The sequence below is a fragment of the Blennius ocellaris genome, assembly GCF_963422515.1.
Source record: "Blennius ocellaris genome assembly, chromosome: 3".
NCBI classification, from domain to species: domain Eukaryota; kingdom Metazoa; phylum Chordata; class Actinopteri; order Blenniiformes; family Blenniidae; genus Blennius; species Blennius ocellaris.
Window position 1 is genome coordinate 8,302,267 of NC_137652.1, and position 18,800 is coordinate 8,321,066.

Below are 18,800 nucleotides of genomic sequence, written 5' to 3' on the forward strand. Positions count from 1 at the left end.
ACACAGAAGTGTTTGAGTCTTGCTCACAAAATGATCAATGTTACGGGGTGCAGTGGGTTGGGTTGTAGCCTCGGGTAGTTCTTGTGCAGTTCCGACATGTATGTTCAGTGAGGATGTACTGAACACTGGATTTGACTGTAGTAGGGTAAAGTCATTGAGGAGCAGACTCTCCCGATCTTATGTCGCATCAATCTTTGTCTTTCTGCCTGTCTAGGCTGTTAACCACCTCTGGGCTGCACCATTGATCTCAGTAATTGTCTCCCACTCTTCAAAGAGAGCTAAGAGTTGGTTTGATCCGAGCTGTTTACTTTCACAGCCCCTATAGCCCTGTTTTCTGAAGAAGAGAGCTATCAACCACTTCAGGCATGAGCTAGCATATTATAGCATCATTATATGTGTGTCTGTGCATGTGAGAGAGAGAGAGAGAGCGAGCGAGAGAGAGAGAGAGAGAGAGAGAGAGAGAGAGAGAGAGAGAGAGAGAGAGAGAGAGAGAGAGAGAGAGAGAGAGAGAGAGAGAGAGAGAGAGAGAGAGAGAGAGAGAGAGAGAGAGAGAGATACCCAGCGTAGCCTATAGCCTCGGGGCAAGCTGCCAGCCTCTTCCTGTTACATAAGGTTAAGAAATTGCAACCTGCACACTGTTATCTAGCCACAGGTATGTACGGAAAATTACTAAATTCCATGCTTTTTCCTCCATTGTGTACAAATTTGCAGTCCCCATTTAGTCATTGCTTGCCAGAGATGCCCTCGTGTGGTGTCAGAAATGGAAAGATTCACACACAAACAAGATTACAGCAATTACGTGACAAACAAGATGTTGAAGCTCGCAGATGTTTTCTGTGGGCCTTAAAAAGATAAAGTATCCTCTCTGCACTTTGTGTTGACTTTCAGTCCCTTAGCTGAATTTGTCAGCCTGAGCTGGAACCACAGTAGAGGAAGTTCACAACCACAGCCTCTGTCGGCTCAAGCTGATAGCGGCACATCCTGCAATAAGTAGCTGATAACCAAACACTTGCACATCCTATAGTGCATGGTTTTATGGCTTTGTATACATGTGCTGACAGAGACAGAAAAAGTCTATTAAAATGCAACTCTGTCACAACAGCTTCGAGTTCGGCGTGCTATAATTTCACTGTTGTCGTCAAGTCAATAGTGGGGGATTCAAAAGAGGCGGTACTGTCTTTGGAACCGCTACCAAGTCATGTTTACAGACTGTGAGTGAAGGGAGCCTTGATTTTTATCACCCAGTCTGCAGTGGGGTTAGCTATTAAAGTTTATGGAGCAAAGCTGAGCATGTGAGGGGGAGGCATTGGTAGTGTGCTACCACTGTGCCAAGGCTGGGCTGCAGTTGCCACGACTTGATTTTGTTTGCAGCTTTTGCTTGCTAGATAGATAAACAAGAAGGCGAGTATCTGTTTTTCTATTTAATGGTTCTCGTGAGCATCTTTAAAGTTCTTTAGGCCACGTGGACCACTTGCAAAGAACCTGGGGTGCAAGTGAGTCGGCTGAGTACCACAGAGACGAAAGCATGAGTCCAATGTAGTAAGCAAAATGTTAGGGAGGGAAATGAAAACTCGCAAAGCAGTAGGAGGGAATTATAGTTTGGGGGCATGCATTGACAAGCTGAAGAATGTGTGTGAGACTAACTTTGCAGCTGTTTTGCTGGTTGCGTTTTTGCCTCCGATGTGACAAAGATTCACAAACCTTGAAGAGCCTTCGACTGTTTTGTGAGAAAGGGATAATAACTTGTCTGCTGTTGTGCAGCATTTACAATACATGGCACTATATATCTCAGTGTACTTACAGTAGCTGCAAAGATGCTGAAAGTAGATTCTCCTGGAAGAAACTACTGTCTCTCAGCAGTCAGCGTTCAGTGAGTATTTACCGTTCCAGCTGAAAACGTAAAGCTGCCTTCGAGTGCTCATAAGACTCTGAATCAGTTGTGACAATATGTTCTTGAATTATTATTTGCAGAACAGGAAGCGTGTCCTTTCAAATGTTTTGAGGACGAAGAAATGTTGCATCACAAAACTTGCTTTTTCAATATATTCATCACACTGAGAGAAGGCCCAATTTAATTTTCCCTCCTTCAGTCCCAGTTTTTGAATCATGCATGATTGTGGTGGAATTGTCTGTGGTAGCACACATTTACCGTGACATTATCCGATTGAAATCACATTTCACAGCCCAAGAAAATATTCTGCTCTGGCATGCTGGAGATAGACAATGATAAAAATAGCTCAAAAGATAAATGAATTTATTAAAATAAAAATACAAATGTACAGACCACACAAGGGCTTCATATTCAGTGCTGCACTATCAAAGATGGCATTCTAGGTTCAGACAATGATTGTTTGTGATTGTAGCCCATGTTTCAACACAGTTGGTGGGATGACTAATACAGTCGGCAAATTAAACTTGCCAATCCATTTAGAAGTGACATGACTATAGGGCTGTAACTTATAACATCACTGTCAGATTAAGATATTGATCAAGTCCTTGAGTTTAATGCTCTGTAATGTGTTTTTTGTTGTTGAGTTTGCGTCACAGATGAGTTTAACAACAGATTTTCTTTTCCAAGTCTCGTCATGGTAATTTACATGCGACTGACTCAAAAGATAGATAAGAATTATCAGTGAATTATGAGACCACAGAAGTCAAGTCTTTCGTGGAAAGTCACGCCAATTAGGAGCTCACTTCCACAATTTTACACACTGTGAGAAGATTAAAGTTTTGCTTTCTTTTTTTCAAAGCCAGACCCAGAAGGCATTCCTCTCTCCTGTTTCAGCTTTATGTTTTTACAACAAAACAGACGTGTTTTACAGTAGGTGTGTTTTGTGCTTTTGATAACATTTAAAAGTGTTTTATGCAGTCAAAAATAGAAGAAATTGTTAAAAAGCCATGTAAAAAGTTATAAAATTGCAGATCAATGTCAATCTTCAGACTGTCAAGTGGTTCTTGTTATGAATGCCATGCCAAACTGGAGACTGCGATGCTTCCTCTATGCAACACAAAATGTAAATAAAAGTCTTTGCATACCAAAAATCATCACATAAACACTCCTGAGCGGAGCCTGTCCTGTCATCCTGATCAACAATGCAACACCAATAGTATTGCATGTATACACTTCTGTCAATGTCCCATGGGTCAGAACTGTTGATGCCACATACATCAACAAAAACAAAGTAGATTATGAATGTTTAAAATGGTTTTATGAATCCTACCTCTTGCCGCAGGGCTTCTGAAATAACCTCACCTCAAAAACACATGCCCCGCACAGACTCCTGATGCAACTGGAGAGGAGCGAACATGGAGTGAATTCTGTCGTTTTCATTGCTAACAAGTTCCAACTAACTCCCAACCACAACTCTACTGTTCAGACACTTCAGCTTCCACCATTATCAATGTTCTCAAAAGGCTGCTCTCGTTTCCCGTATGACCTATTTTGCATTAAGGATTTAAATTATTATATTACCTCATCTTCCACTTGCTTTAATTGACAGTGTCGGCTGTTGTAAGTTAATAATAAAATAGACTTCAATTACAGAGTATTTTCATCGCTTCAGGAGTCTTGAATTGTTAGTCATATTCACGCATTCCCACACACACTCATCGACCATCAGGAGCAAACTCGGGTCCAGATTTTGCCTGAGGACACTTCGATTGAGCTTGGGATTGGAGAACAATCAGTTTTACCACCTGACCTGCAGCTGGCCCTCAGGCAGGAGTGGAGAGGGAAAATTTCTTCTGCACTTGAAAGTACCTGATACAAGTTTAAGGGTTAACTAATCCAACGTACATTTCTTTGGAAACATTTGATCAGGTATGCAGTTTAAAAAGTGCTACTGAGCGAGAATCCTTAAAGGCATTCTCAATTATTTTCTTTATGTTTTTTTTTTTAATCAAGGAACAAAGTGCAAAGTGAACACATACCAAAAACTAGTTGACAATGTCCTTGGCTTCCAAACATTGTTCTCATTGCATGTGCACACAGTTTTTGTATGGCCTCTGCAGGGAGATGTAACCCTGTAATCCTGCAACTCCATGTGGCAATAAACCCTTTGTGAGGCCCATACTGTCTCTGCTAGGATCCACTCTTCTTCTTTTTACTGAAGCAAGCTCTTAATGATGATAGTTGTTTGTTTGGTTGGATGTCCTCTGTTGCAGAATAAATTCAATGTCTTTCAGATGTGTCCTGATTGTGTGACTGTGAGATCAAGTGGCACTTTTAACCCACTGGCAAAGTTTTACACACTACTGTAAATGATTGGGAAAAAAAAAACGTTAATGGTAAAAAGATACGAATTTTAAACAATTTTCTCTTTGTTATTGTTGAGCAACTCAATGGGACAAAAGCAGAGCAATTTCTTGGTTTGTCTCAGTCATGTGACTTGTGAAAAAGCTTACATGAGACAGGGCAGATGCGAAGGACATGAAGGTGGCAAACTCTGACTGTTCCGGTGTCTGTCCGTAGAGTTCTGCCATTCTTATTAATACATAGAATGCAGAAGAATGAGGTGAAGGTAGGGCGCCATGAAAGGAATAAGTCGGTGAAGAATGCAAGGACAATGTGGAGAGTAGACTGCAAAGAATCAGAGCATCGGCTCACCCGGGGAAAATCCAACATAGTACTTTTGTCTGTGCTCATCCAGGGTTTGGGGTGAGTGGTTGTCTGAGATCCCCCGTTGCCATCTGCACCAAGACATCAGGTGCCAGTGGCATTTGTTCTGTCATCTTTACAAAGACCGACACATTCGCTGCCTGCAAATTCATGTGAGGCCAGTGCATAATGTGTGTTCAGTGTGCTGCCGTGATTGAGCTCAGCTGTTGGTGCTGGCTGAAAAAAAAAAAAGTGCATCTTTTTATGGGTTTTCATTTTAAAGACATGTTAGCTGCAGTAGGTAGTTGGTGCTTTCCGTGGTAAATGTAACACCATCCCCTGCTCTTCTCAGCGTGGTTTTCAGGAACTCACAGTTTGAGTACCCTAAAATATGTTAAACATTTTGAACTTCAAAGTATGGCATTGAATATGCCCCATCGCACTGTGGTCGATTCACATTTTGAACACGCTTTGATCTTGGATTCTCCATGCTTGCTGTTCTTGCAAGATTCAAACTAATTCCTATTGTACGCTGAAATTTAGAGTGGGAGGGCACACAAGAAAGACCACAAAACACATCAGTAATCACTTACAATGAATGAGCAGGAACTGCACAAATGGATTTGGCAGCAGCACTTGAGTATATAAATACTGTTGTATAGTCAGAGTAGCGGTTTGCAGAATGGGAAGCATCCTGGGTTATCTTCTCCTCGGTACCAGGTTGTGCTTCATTCTCAGCATCAAGACTCAGACTTCCCTCCTGGCATCAAGGTCATCAGTCCTCATGGTAATAAAGATAGAATATTTTAAATCCCACATTTCCACCCACACTTAATAATCCCACACAACACCTTCCATATTAAGAAAGATTGACTCATCATCTCTGTGACCTTAAATGTGCTCAGTGTGTTTTCACCAACCTGTGTGTGCAACCGTGAGGTGTCTGGGTGAATGTACGCGTGCATGTGTACTGAAGTGTTTTGTTATTTGTGTCTCATTGTATTTGGTTGTGTACCTGCTGGGGGTGATAAGGGCCAGTGTAGAGCATGTTCTTTGTTCTGCCGGAATTACTCATCCCGCTGTGTCAGAATGGGTAAATGAAACCCTTTTTAATCCAGGGTTAGAGCCCAGATAGGTAAAACCTAAGCCTGGTGTCACTGGGTTTGTTTGTCATTGTCACCCTGACTCAAAATGGATTGATGCTATTTTTTCTCCCTTCTGTCACAGTTGCAACTGCTTGTCTCGGCAAATAGCTGAATTAAAACGTATAGACAGTGCGAGTGTCTCAGCAAGCCGTGTGTGATCCCCAAGCCCGCCAGTGTGTGCTTTGAAGTGTTTATCTGCGTGTAAGCACACACTCCTACACATGTACCTTGCACCGTGTGGTCAGATTTCATGTTAATTCAAATGGCCATAACAAGTGTTTCTTTTCCTGTTGGCCATCTGAGTCACGGGCTGCAACCAAGGTGTGACACACAAGCCTCTCTCTCTCTCTCTCTCTCTCTCTCTCCTTCCCCTGTTCTTCTGTATCTCTTGCCCCTCTCCTATGTTGCTATTTTGGTTTTTCCCTATTAATTGTCTGTCTTCCTTCCTTTCAGTCTCTTCCTCTTCTGTGTTGTTCTTACCCTCCTCCTTCTTCCCGCTCTGTGCCTTGACTGCCTGTATTTGTCGACTCCCTCTATCCCTTCTTGTGACTCCCCCCTCCCCTTTCTCTCTCTCTCTCTCTCTCTCTCTCTCTCTCTCTGGTCTGGCTTACCATCGAGCCAGCCACAGCAGCAGCAGCTCTCTACCGTGTGCTCAGTCACAGCGGAGGCTGCAGTGTGCGTGTCAGTGTGTCTATGTATGTTTACAATGTGTCGATGAACCTGTGTGCGTGCTGCGTTTTAAAGACCGACTATAACATGTACGTGGAGTTACTTTAACCTGAGGACTGGAAGAAGATATGCAAGTAAACCATCCAGAGGCTCATTAGAGGAAGGAGGAAGACATAACATCACTTTTTTTCCTCTCCATCTTTTTTTATATGTGAGTCTGCCTGATTCCGTCAGTCTCGTCATTTCTTCTGTTGCTGCCTTACTTGGATTCCTTGCATGCTGGTACACGAAACCGAGGACTTATTTTGCCTGCGAGTTGTTATCTGCTGCATGCCATTTGCATGCATGTTCTCACTCTGTCATTTTTCACTTCTTGTAGCCGGAGTTTGTGCCTCAGTGCTGGAATAAATGGCAAGTCATGACATCTCTAATGACTTAATTAGGCCAATTTGTAGAGCCCTGTTTGTGGTGATGGTGCAGCATATTCATGGAGACAGGACTGACCTCCACCATACAAAACTGTTCATATTCATAACTGTTAGTAATGTGCCACATGCATGTTATTCGACAAACTGTCACTGTTTGCCATTTTTTATAAAATGTCATTGGCTTGGTGTGGCATGTGAATGGATGTCCTCTCCTCCAGGTATTCTCTGCAGTTTGGGTCTGTGCAACTGGGAGACGGATCGGACGAGGGGGAATGATTGAAAGAGTGTTAGTGTGTGTCTACGTATGTGTCACTCTGACACCCAGGGCGTGAAGAAAAATCAATAGATCTCCAGCTTGACTTGGACCGTTTACCTCTGCCAAATGATGAGCGGGCGCTGTGGCCTTCCAGGGTTCACAGGCAAGCGCTCCTGATGACCTGCAGGCGTGCATTGTGTCAGCAGTGCTGTGTGCTTCCTCACACAAATGTCTTGCGTTCTTCATATATGATTGACATCCCGCGTGCGCGCGTGTGTGTGTGTGTGTGTGTTCTCAAGAACACTTTTATGTTAGTGTTTTGGAAAACCCGCAGCTTGAAATTGTCCCTTTTTCTGGAGAAGTGTATTTTTCTGGAGAAGTGTAGACAGAGATTGTAGAGCAGAAAGTTTTCCTTGTCGCTCAAAACCAATGTGACTAATGGCAACAATCTGGCGAGAAAAAGGGAGAGCCACAGCATCTCCAATGGGAACAGAGGGAGAGCATCAGAATCAATCCTCCGTGATCTTAGAAGAGTATCATTTGTCTTCTTTTCTCTCTCCAGTCCTTCTTTTGCCCCTATCTTTCTCTCATTTTCTATGGTATAGCTACTTTGATTGTGCGTACAAAGACAGTCTCCAGAGCTTCATTACTTTTAAAGGCTTCATCGTGAGGGGCCATAAAAAAGATGCTAAGGAATGGATTTCTGAGACCATTTACCAGACGTTCTGTGCCGACTCGCGAGTAATGGCTATATAGGGATATAATGCTCCACCACAGTGTGTAATGGCCTTCTGTGCCTTGTGCTCTGGGTTACCAGGGCAAACTGGGAATGGGTATAATACGTCAGCACTGAAGAATATGACGTTATGCATAACGAGTGGTGCCTACTGGGGATCCTGGCTCTGTTTAATTCATGAAGACATGGCAGTCTTCTGCATAAACTTATAGCTGATTGGTATGCTTGGATTTCTGTGTCTAATTAAATTTGTGTTGGTTTTTTTCAACCTTTCAGACTTTTTACCTTTAGCCCTAACCTTTGTGCTTTGGTCTGTTGTTCTACTTTCCCACTCTGTGTACACATTCATGTACCCATTTGCCCGTGAGTGACTTGGGGAGGGCAATATGTTTGTGGCAGTATTTTGCAGTCAGTATGTGAAGATTTGAATGGGGTACCAGGAAAAGTGTTGGGGAGGAAATGATTGAGAGAAAAGGTCAGTAGACAGGATGCCCTTTTTTATCTGATGCAAGAGACCGAAGGGAGGAGTGTGCAATGCAAGGCACTGTGAGAGACGAGTAACACTTTCAGTTAAAAGCAAAGTCAAATAATTAAAGACAAAAAAAAGAACAAAAATGAAATGAAGAGGAGTGTGTAGAAGTCAAACTGGAAACTGCCACGCAGAACATAAAATCAATTCTCATGCGTTGAGTCGTGTCTTTGAAGGCTCATAGGGAATGTAACAGTCATGTGACCTCTCAGCCTTGGTGTGTTTCATGTTAATCTTGAGCTCTGCTCACTTAACCACAGTGACCACATGACCCCGGCTCTGTGACACTGTTCCTTAACTTTGTCTCAGTGTATGTCATACACTCAGATCCTAATTGTATTGAAGACATCAACATGAGGTGGTGGGACTTGAGGTTGCATGAATAATGTAAATAACAATATATACACTGTTTTTTATTGGGCAGAGAAGTGAAACTATTTGAAGCAGAAATATAATTAGTTGACTCAAAATTATTTGAGTATTTGTTGAGCTCAGGGATGCCTGAAGTCTGTCCCAGACCCAATTACTTAACTTCAGTTTTTATATGTTCTTGGTTCTCTTTCCAAAAATGGTATAGTTTTTTGGCACACACGAAATAAATTACCACAACTCAGAATTTCTCTTGTTAACTCATGTTGGCAGTATGATTATGGCGCATTCATGCAAATTATGTAATTTGCAGATGAATCACAATCTCTCTGTCTGCCTGGCATTGAATTATATGTGAGGCAAATAAAATAACAAATTTGCCCCCAGAGGAAGACGGTTTGCTCACTTATGGCCAGCTTGTAACACTTAAATATAATGTTACCAGATGCTGTTCACCCTCATCAAATGTTGCACAAATTGTAAAAAGAAAAACACACAAACCTTAAAATACAACCATAGCTAAGGTTATTTTTGCAAATATTTTACTCACTCGCTCTGACAATAAAAAATAATTTGCCAATGATCTCATCACCTTTTGTAGGACCTCTGTCAATTACAAACAATATCTGTGACCCTCTGTGGAATTGCAAGCTGCTACTGAGTACTTCCACAACCCACCCATTCATCTTCTATTCCACTTTATCCAGTTTGGGGTTGCTGGGCACGAGAACTAATTCCAGCTCTCTACGGCCAGGTTCCCTGAACAGATCGCCAGTCCATCACGGGGCAAACACAGATAGACAGAGAGTCACACTCAGATCCTCACAGGAGAACACCGCCACCATCACGTTTGAACTAGATAACATTTCTCTGTGAGGCAAGCGTGCATGATAATGCGGTTGTTTGCACAGTCTGAATTAATATCAAATCCTTATCAAAGCCTGCACTTTTGTAGCCAAATGAGTTTTTGTTTTTATTTACTTAATAGAAAATTCATTCTTTATATCTTGATTTACAAAACACACTGCTATGATATGAGCCACAGTGGATTTGTGGGGAAAATGTATCCTCCCCATGAGATCAGTTTGCATACTTTCATACTTATGATTACTCTTGTATACTCGGTGCATAAAAATGTTCAGTCAGCCAAGGTGCAGTGCACTGCGGGTACCTGCAGGTTGTACTCACCATGATCAGAAAGTGGACAGTTGTTAAACTCAGTGGTCTGTGTCTGTGCTTTCATGGTAACTGCAAAAAACGCTTGTTGTACAGTTCAGGCTGGCTTCAGGTAAAATTACTTTATTAGCTATCCGCAAGCTACCAATTTATATGATTTAATTTCTAATTACAATCCTGACTCAGTGTTTTTGGACAGCCATCGAGTTGAAAGAGGATTTTAATTCCCTGAACAGGAAAAATAGTGCATCACAATCCCTTTAAAATTCTGAAAGTCAATGCTCTTTTCTATTTTACTTATTTCGCCTGAAAAATCATATTAATCTAAACACCAACCAAGACACCCCTTTTTTGAAGCTTTTGGGAATAGTTATATAAGTTAGAAATAGTTGGTTTTCATATCGTATACAAACAGAAGTCTCTCGCCTGGAAATCCTGTGTGTGTTTCCTTCATAACCCATCGATATACTGTATAATACATACTATATACTTACTTGATCCGCTGTGCCCATGGTAACAGTGAAATTGGAGCCTGTACCAGCCAACACCGATGGCCACTCAATCACAGAGAGATATACCAAATATATCTTGACACTGGGAAAAAGAAAGAAGAAAAGCCCAGAAAGATGAAAAACCAAAATGTTAATGCACAAGAAGAACATGCACACCCACATGTGAAGGTCCCAGATTAGAAGACTGAACATATTGCCATTAGGCAGACATGAAAATGACTCCACATCTATGCCATGAGATGAAATAATTTTCAAGATGATTTTAGTCATTCCAGACATTTTTAGATATTGTATTGATAAATGTAGACTGAAAGAAATTGCAGTCTCATTCAGAGCTGATAAAACGATAGGTAATATGAAATCTCATTCTGCCCTATTAAATTATGAAGTCCTATTTTTTAGGCTGACTGGCTGTATTTTTTTATTTCTAGCAGACGAACTATCAAAGCCTTCTATATTTGATTATGATGCAGTCACGAAAAGGACTGACTGTATTGGGTTTTTGTTGAAGCTTTTCACAGTTTGGGACAAGAGCAGGAAAAGGGATATGGCACACATTTTCTTGTCTCATATTTTCATTTTAGTATTCGAATAACCATCAGCAGCACTGATGGAAAAAAAGCCCAGCAATAAAAATACAACTGTGCGAGCCAGCTGCAGATGCTTTAATTAAAGTCTCTTTTTCCCCACTATGATGAAATATGCCGATCACCTTCGTACCTGTTGTTAATGACTTACAAAGTGTTCCAGCCTTCTTCACAGCAGCTCGTGTCCTTGGCACGGTCGCAGCCCTCCCCATCCCGCATCACAAGTTAGGTCTGTTGTTGCTGGAACTTGCAGGTGCAGGACTTGTGTGCACGAATCTGGGCATGCCCATGAGAGAGTGTGAGCGTATGTGTTTTCTACAAATGTGGATCATCTCTCTTCGTTATTGATGGGCTCGTCCCCTACCTCGCTCTCCGTGACCTAGTTCTCCTGCACTGGCACCCCTTGTTCATATCATGCCTGCAGCAAACACATGTTGTCAGTGCAGTGAGAAACAAGGAGAAAGGGGATTAAAGAAAGGCAGAGATGAAGAGTGAAATGTATGTCTTTGTGTTGACACAACCTTTATATTTTTTTTAGATCACTGGTTTAGAATGATATCTGACACATAGCCGACCTGTTTCCAACACCTCCAATGTTGAACCAAAGGAAAGAAGTCCACTCACATCTTTTTTACGATTGGCATTCTTGCTGGTTACCAATATATTTTATGTGATCAACATTTGCTTTATTTTCTTGTCTCTACAGAGCAGCCTCCTGGGCAGTGCCACATTTTCAGTGGGAGATCTACTGAGAGCAAAAGATGGACTGACCTTGAGTCTCAGGTGAGCGCATGTTTCTGTGTTCCTCTGGGCTGAGAGGAACTGACAACTGAACTTAAATATAAAACACACATGTTAAAAAGAAAGCCCATCTACAGATGTTGCAACAGCAGTTTTAGGAATGTTTCTGTAGCTGAAAGGGTTGTTTTTCTACTATGGTGATGGTGTGTTTCCCTGTGGGAATAAGCTATTCTGTGCTGCTGTTGCTTTGTTGTGGAAAGTGGGTGTATGGGTTTTTTAAATTAAGTGATGCAAAAGTAAATACCTGTCTTGTTTGAGTGGTTGGCCAATAATATTTCAGCTTTTAAAGGCCTTTTCATGTAATTTGAAATATGCATACAGCTGAAAACTGACCAAGCTCGAGCAATTAATCAAGGAGTAATTTTTTTTAGATGTTTGTTCTGCTTGCAAACCCACTGTTTAAAGGTCAAGAGCAAAGATATGCTCCCTCTTTTTACCCTGTCAAAACAAAGTATTGCTTGACAAGATTAAGCAACCAGGAAAATAAGTCTGAGTTTTCTATTGAGAAAGCCTATGCATGTCTTAGAGCACACACTTCCTTAAAGACAAGACCATAAGGATGTGATTCATCATATTTTCAACAAGGAGGATTGGTTGTTTCTTTAGGAGAACAAGGTGTCAAATCAGATAAAATGTCGTTTCAAACATGATTAATATTCTTTCCTTCTTATTAAGTTCTTGACATGATCACAATTTCCTAGACCTCTGATTCAGAACTATAAATAGGTCAGCTACCAGTGTTTGGAACCTTTTTGTATAGTGTTTGCATGTTATCTATTTGGATGGCATGAAATTATGCTTCGCTCATACAGCAAGTTTGGTATTTTCACATAAGGCCAACTTAAATCCATGGTTGGGGACTGGGAGTATCTCTCTCCTGTTGAGTGACAATTGATATATTTCCAGATTTAAACTGGGTATTTACATTGGGCTGGAATGTGTTTTTAGACAACAGTACATTTATATAATTGCTTAATAGTTATTCATTTATTCCAAGACTTTTTTTTATTTTATTACAAAAGAAAGACAAGTACTCCGTCTTTATATTTGTCTACTCTTAGTCATCTTTTTTGTGAGTTTTGAGACCACAATGGAAATTATCAGCCAACCCAGGCTGAAGAGCTGCAAGTGTGTGCATATTGGCCAGATTTGATTATAATTAAAACAATTCTTTTTGCAACTACTTTGTTACAGCTGCACATTTATGTGTGTGTCAGCATTTCCATTTTCACAATTTACCTATAAAGGCAAATTAAACTGTTTAAAAACAAAGCTTGGTACAAACTTTGAAATCTGAACATAGCATGCAACAAATAGCTCCAAACATAACAAAGAAAGGATGTGACGTATTTCAGAGGCATCATGTTCTTACAGCAGATGCAATTGATGAACAGAGAGGACAAATAGCTGCCGCTGTTTGGTTCTTTATACATTGTTTGAGCTGTTTGTGAGTTGGTACACCTAATGCAACAGTAATCTCAGCGGCAGTATTTGAACACTACTCCTATCTTGATGGTTTTGCACCGTTTAAGATATTAACTTTTCGACTTGCATATGCATATACGCTAGTGTATTTACTATAATGATGCTCCTTGCCCATCTTTGCTTTCGGCCATCGAATACTATTGTTGTAAAAATACAAATAAATTAACATAAAACATTTTGTTAAAATAATAATTACAGTCTTTAAGGTAACAATGGTATGAAAACAATTTCCATACAAAATCATCATCTTTGTAACCTCAGTTTCGTGCAAATTTGGCTTTGATATAAAATCGGTATATTAGTCTACACATTCTGAAATGTTTGAACAAGTGTTTAGTGGTGAATTGTTGTTTTTTTTGTGAGGACCTTTTAGAAAGTGCAGTTTATGTTTTGCCTTCTTAATGATTGTTGTCAATGTGCACACCTAGGAATTCAACGTCAAAGATCCTCTTCAAAGAATCTGGACCAGCAGGCAGTGGCTGAATATCTGCTTTCTTTTGCTTGTCGGTCACAATAATCTCTTTTTCCTGTTGATCTTCAGATCAGATTGTGTTGTTTGCACCAAACCGACAGCCGCTCTACCTCCTCACAGTAGGTGGTCTCATCCCCAGAGATGAGTCCCACCACTGTAGTATGAACTTTACGGTGGTGTTACCATGGTGGTGAGGTCAGAGGTATGAGTGTTGTGAGCAGGGGGCTCAACACACCACCCTGAGTTGGTGCCGAGGCTGGGAGCTGAAAAGAGCTCAGGGTCTTCTCTCATCCTCTGGGAATGGTTGGTCAGGAAATCAAAGATCCCAAGACAGATGAAATGGGACCAGATTTTATAGTTCAGTTACCAGTCTCTTTAGGAGTTCGGTGTATAGTAGTGGGGCTTAGCTCTGCTGCTGCTCCGGGTGAAGCAGAGTGAAAGGCTGTGGGGCATCATCTGTTGACTGGTTGAGGTCGAACCTGGAAGAGAACCCAGGAGATGATGTGGTTTTAGACCTTTTGATTCATTGAAGTGTCTCCAGGTATTGAACACTGATGTTGCGCTTGGGTAGCAGACAATAGTGTGGTTCTTCAAGCAGGGAGGGACAGCAATCTGACTAAAGTTCTCGTTAAAAATGGTGGAAAAGACATCGGCCAGTTGTGCCTTACAGTCACTTCATACCTGTCCTAAGAAACCATAACAAACCACAACTTTCCTTGTTTCTACTTTCCTCAGTATGCTAATCACCTGCTGCTCTTCCTGTGTGAAGATATTACTGGTGTGGATTGTTGTTTGTAGGGCGGCTCACTTTGATGGTTATACATCAAAGTGAGTGAAGGTGCTGAGTTGCTCCACTAGTGAAGTGTCTCTGTGATCCCCGACCATCAGCTTTGACGAAGGACGGCAGGCGGGAGCTGGCTGAGTGGCAATGTCGGAGGTCCACTCCCCTCGCCAGTCGCACTAATATTATACTTTTATATCAAGGTGGAGCCGCAAAATATCATCATGTGGGCTGCAATTGGCCCACGGGCCGCGAGCTTGAGACCCCTGGTATAGACTGTTAATGTGGTTCACCCAGCAGGATCATATCAAGTTGACCACCACCTCATGTACAAACTGCCATACAAAGCACCAAAAGCAAGAACACTGAACCTGTGTGCCAGTATCTTGTTGAAGACACTCGGTTCCCACCATCATTGAGTAAGAAGCCGAACTCCAATTTTCTCCCAAAGGTGTGTGAGTGCACATTTCATGCAGCAGTCCCCATTGGTGTGAGAATGAATGTGTGTTTATGAGTTGGTCAATTTGATGTATTACAGCGATCCCCTCCCCAAACTCTAACATCAGCTTGGGAACCTAAAACATTAAAAATCTACCGTATTTATAGAGTACCAACATAAGTCCGTTCACCATATTTGTTGCTGCTGATTGTTGATTTGCATAGAGCCGATTCCAAAGGTATTACTAAAAATGAGCAACAACACCAATGTCAACATATATTTAATCATTGAATGCATTGTCCTCTCTGTGAGTTAAACTAAAATGTATTCATGATTGCATCACATTCATACACAAGTGCTAATAACCAGCTGCAATCACAATCAGAAGCAATTTGGTTTTCAGAATCTTAACCAAGGACACTCTTATAAGAGGAGTGAGGTATCAAATATCTAACTTCCCAAATAATGAATGATTCATCCTGTCCCCTGAGTAACAGCGACAATGATTTGTTTTAAAGACACAGACTATTCTCCTGGGATGTTAAGTCTTTTCTGTGCCTGGCTACTATTTGGATACCACGGCCCTCCTTGAACTGATCTAATTGAAAGTCAGCTATATTGGGTATGGCTATGATATGTCAGAAGATTTGGTATCTTAAATTTAGTATGACACTATTTTGACCATCAACAAAACAGGCCTGTATAATTACATTGTATTTATTATTACTCATGAAATCATTATCGACAATTTGTGTTTTTAAAATGCAATTTTAAAGAATGCATGTTTAGTGTTTCTGAAGAGATCATTGCTTCATATGGACTTCCTTTCAAAGACCTGCTGCTTTCAAATTTAGACTTAGAGCTTTTATGCAACGATTGCCTGTGGATCAATAGATGGTAGATTTATTTCCAACAGAAAGCTTTTACGACAAAAACTCTGTCATGTTTGTATTGTCATGTCGACTTTCCTTCTCTTCACACACATAGTTGTCTGAAAATATGCAATCTTCTTTCTTCATTTTATTCTTTTTCCCACTCTCTTTTGTTATGCTTTTCATTTCCTGTTGGTGATCCCAGGTCACAGAGTATAATTGTATCTTGCACGATTTACTATATGAGCTGCTGTGGAAATGGAGATTATAGACCGCGTGCGTGCATCCTGGGTTTGTTCTTACTGTTGAACACCCTTGAAATCCCAGAACTCCCTCTTGTCATATGTCCCGTTGTGTTTGCGGTTGGTTTTTGTTGTTTGGTAGAATGTGTTATCATTTTCAGGATAACATGAAGTCGTCCCTTGGTACTTCCACTGCGCTGGCACACTGCTTTTTAATAACTGCCAAAGTATTATTTTGAATTCTGTCATGGCTATGCTGTCCCTTTTGCTATTAGTTGGTTTTTTTGTCCATTCAACATGTTCAGTTGCACACTTCAAGTCAGTGATGTCCAGTGGGATGGCCAATGCCCCACATATATATGCAAAAATTGGAATTTAGTTTCTTTCATATTCTTTTCTAATTCTTGCTTTCAAAACCACTACAGGTAATTTAAGGTCACTCTAAAAAGTGAGAAAACGATTCACTACAGATTAAAACTCTACGTCTGTAATCCACTTAACAACAGAACAATTAACTGAGCATTCACTCTTGTTGAAAGTAGCTTCAGATGTCATGGGTATTGAATTGTAGTGTGATAAATGATGACTAAAACCATATTAAAATAATTTCCGCACACTGCACTGTGAGTGTCTGCTGATGTGGTTTTTAATGTGGTGCTGTATTAGTCACTCACACATGCACAGCACATACAGAAACACAATCAGAAAAGCCTCTTGATATGATATGCTGTTTGCATGTTGGCTTACCCAGTAAGAAAACAACTCAAAGATGAGCAGTGTTTGATGATTCACTCACGGCTGTTCGACCTGTGCAAGAGTCTTATGATTCACAGTTCATATTAGTTCTGCTGGCCAAGCAGCCCAAGTGCTGCATCTCTGACATGGACAGGAATGCGATTCATTCTGCCCATTACCAAGACAGATGCTTCGTATTAATACAATGTTCTAATCCCCGCTCGGTGAGTTGTTGCAGAAAGTCAGTTAATTTGCACTGCTTGACTCAGCAGAGGCAGCGTGGGACTTCTTTACCTCCACAAGGCGAAGCTTGATTCCCTTCACTAAATCTCTAAACCATTTTTGGACTTTGACCAACTTCTCTTGGTAAGTTTTGCATGTGCACTGGTACTGAGCGTGCATGGGGATGAAGTTGGTATTGGTACATGGCCCTTCAATAGTGTTCTCTGTGCTTCACGGTTTTCTGCATCAAAGCTCAGTCCTTAATACCATGAATTCTTTGGATTTCAGCCCCTCTCCCAGGTCTCAGACTCAATTTGATGTGCAGCTGGTTGGGATGTTTGTCACATATTGTTTTTGTTTTCTGTTGGACTCAACCATTTCCATTTGGGTCAGTCCTCTGAAGGTTCATGACGGTGTCGTGTTCAAGATAGCAAATAAAAGCAATGGATGCACACAGAATTGTTTCATTTCTTTTCCACCAGAGGCTCCTGAAGTGATGAGAAGAAAGTTTTACGTTCCTGTAGCTCTCACCAACCCCCGCCCGCGCCCCAAAGAAGAAGGAAAAAAAGAAGGCATACACCTACTGGCATGTAAGCAGGTCCAGTACATATACAAATAGATAACATGAGTTAAAAGACTAAAAAAGGCGTATTAGAGAAGCATGTTGTGTCTTTGAAGTTTCTACCTTAATTAATCAAAAGGTAGATATCAAATTTAAAGGGAATTATTGATGATTTTGTGGCTAGTACACAAATTTCTTTCATGTTTGCCTGCCTGATGCACATTTTGCAGTCCACCTGCAAATTAAGTCCTCAAACACACGTTATGTTTTTATGCCTCATTTCGTTGACAGGGACATTACATTGGTTTACATTTTATTTCTTGTTGACATATTCAAAAGATAGCCTTAACTACTAGTTGACTAAAGCCCAGTTCACATGGCAGGATAATTAGGCTGAATATTGGCCCCGATTCTCCCCTTCCGCCAATCTTAAGGACGCTCAGATCATCATAAGATAATCTTATCAGATATTCCTGCCATGTGCGGTGTGTGTTAAGACTGCTCTCGTCTACTCGGGACCGCTCCGATCTGAGATCGGGGATATTCAACATGTTGGATTGTTTTGGCCGTGTTCTCACCGTGTGTGGCGTCCTCTGAGGGGAAGACGCAACGAGTCTGTTGACTGTAACGCGTAGCCAATCAGAAAACGTGCTGACGTAGTGGCGCCGGACCGGAAGCGGTCGGGTTGACAACCTCAAATCGAGCACGGGAATTTGAAAGCATTGAGGTCACTGTGTCATCTGAGGTCAGTTTTTGGAGAGGCTGACATAATATTAAGGATGTGTGCATCTGTATGCAGCTGCATGGCTGTGTGGCCGCACATGTGTGTTTTTGGTGTTTTGGAGATACATTTGGATCAGTGCAGTATGTTCTGTGTTCTCCTGCCTGAGGTATGCTTCTGAAAACTCAGATACAACCTCCTAACAGGTAGTGGGCTTTTTGTAGTTTGGCAAAGTGTTTTGTAATGTATGACTGTACATCTTTGTATGCTTGTAGTGTGTGTAAGCTGAACTGTGGGAGAGTGTAACTTTTCTCCCAGTTGCCTCAAGGCTGCAGGTTTAAACACTAAATATAACTCTGTACAGTTAAGTGGTGTTGGTCGACAACCATCAGTGTACATGTATATAAACTACTATTTACATCTACTTGATAGTGTCGGTTTTCTGAACAATGTGGACAGTGTGT

General features: G+C 41.2%; 1 protein-coding gene across 1 annotated transcript in view; it reads left to right on the plus strand.

Moving 5' to 3' along the window:
• Positions 1 to 18,800, plus strand: part of inpp4b (inositol polyphosphate-4-phosphatase type II B) — a gene marked incomplete at both ends in the record, with an annotated part of 137,022 nt that overhangs the window by 40,167 nt on the left and 78,055 nt on the right. Inside the window, one exon of the mRNA XM_080521053.1 lies at positions 11,711 to 11,787. Within this exon, the coding sequence (XP_080377179.1) occupies positions 11,711 to 11,787 (77 nt within the window). The remainder of the gene's footprint in view (positions 1 to 11,710; positions 11,788 to 18,800) is intronic.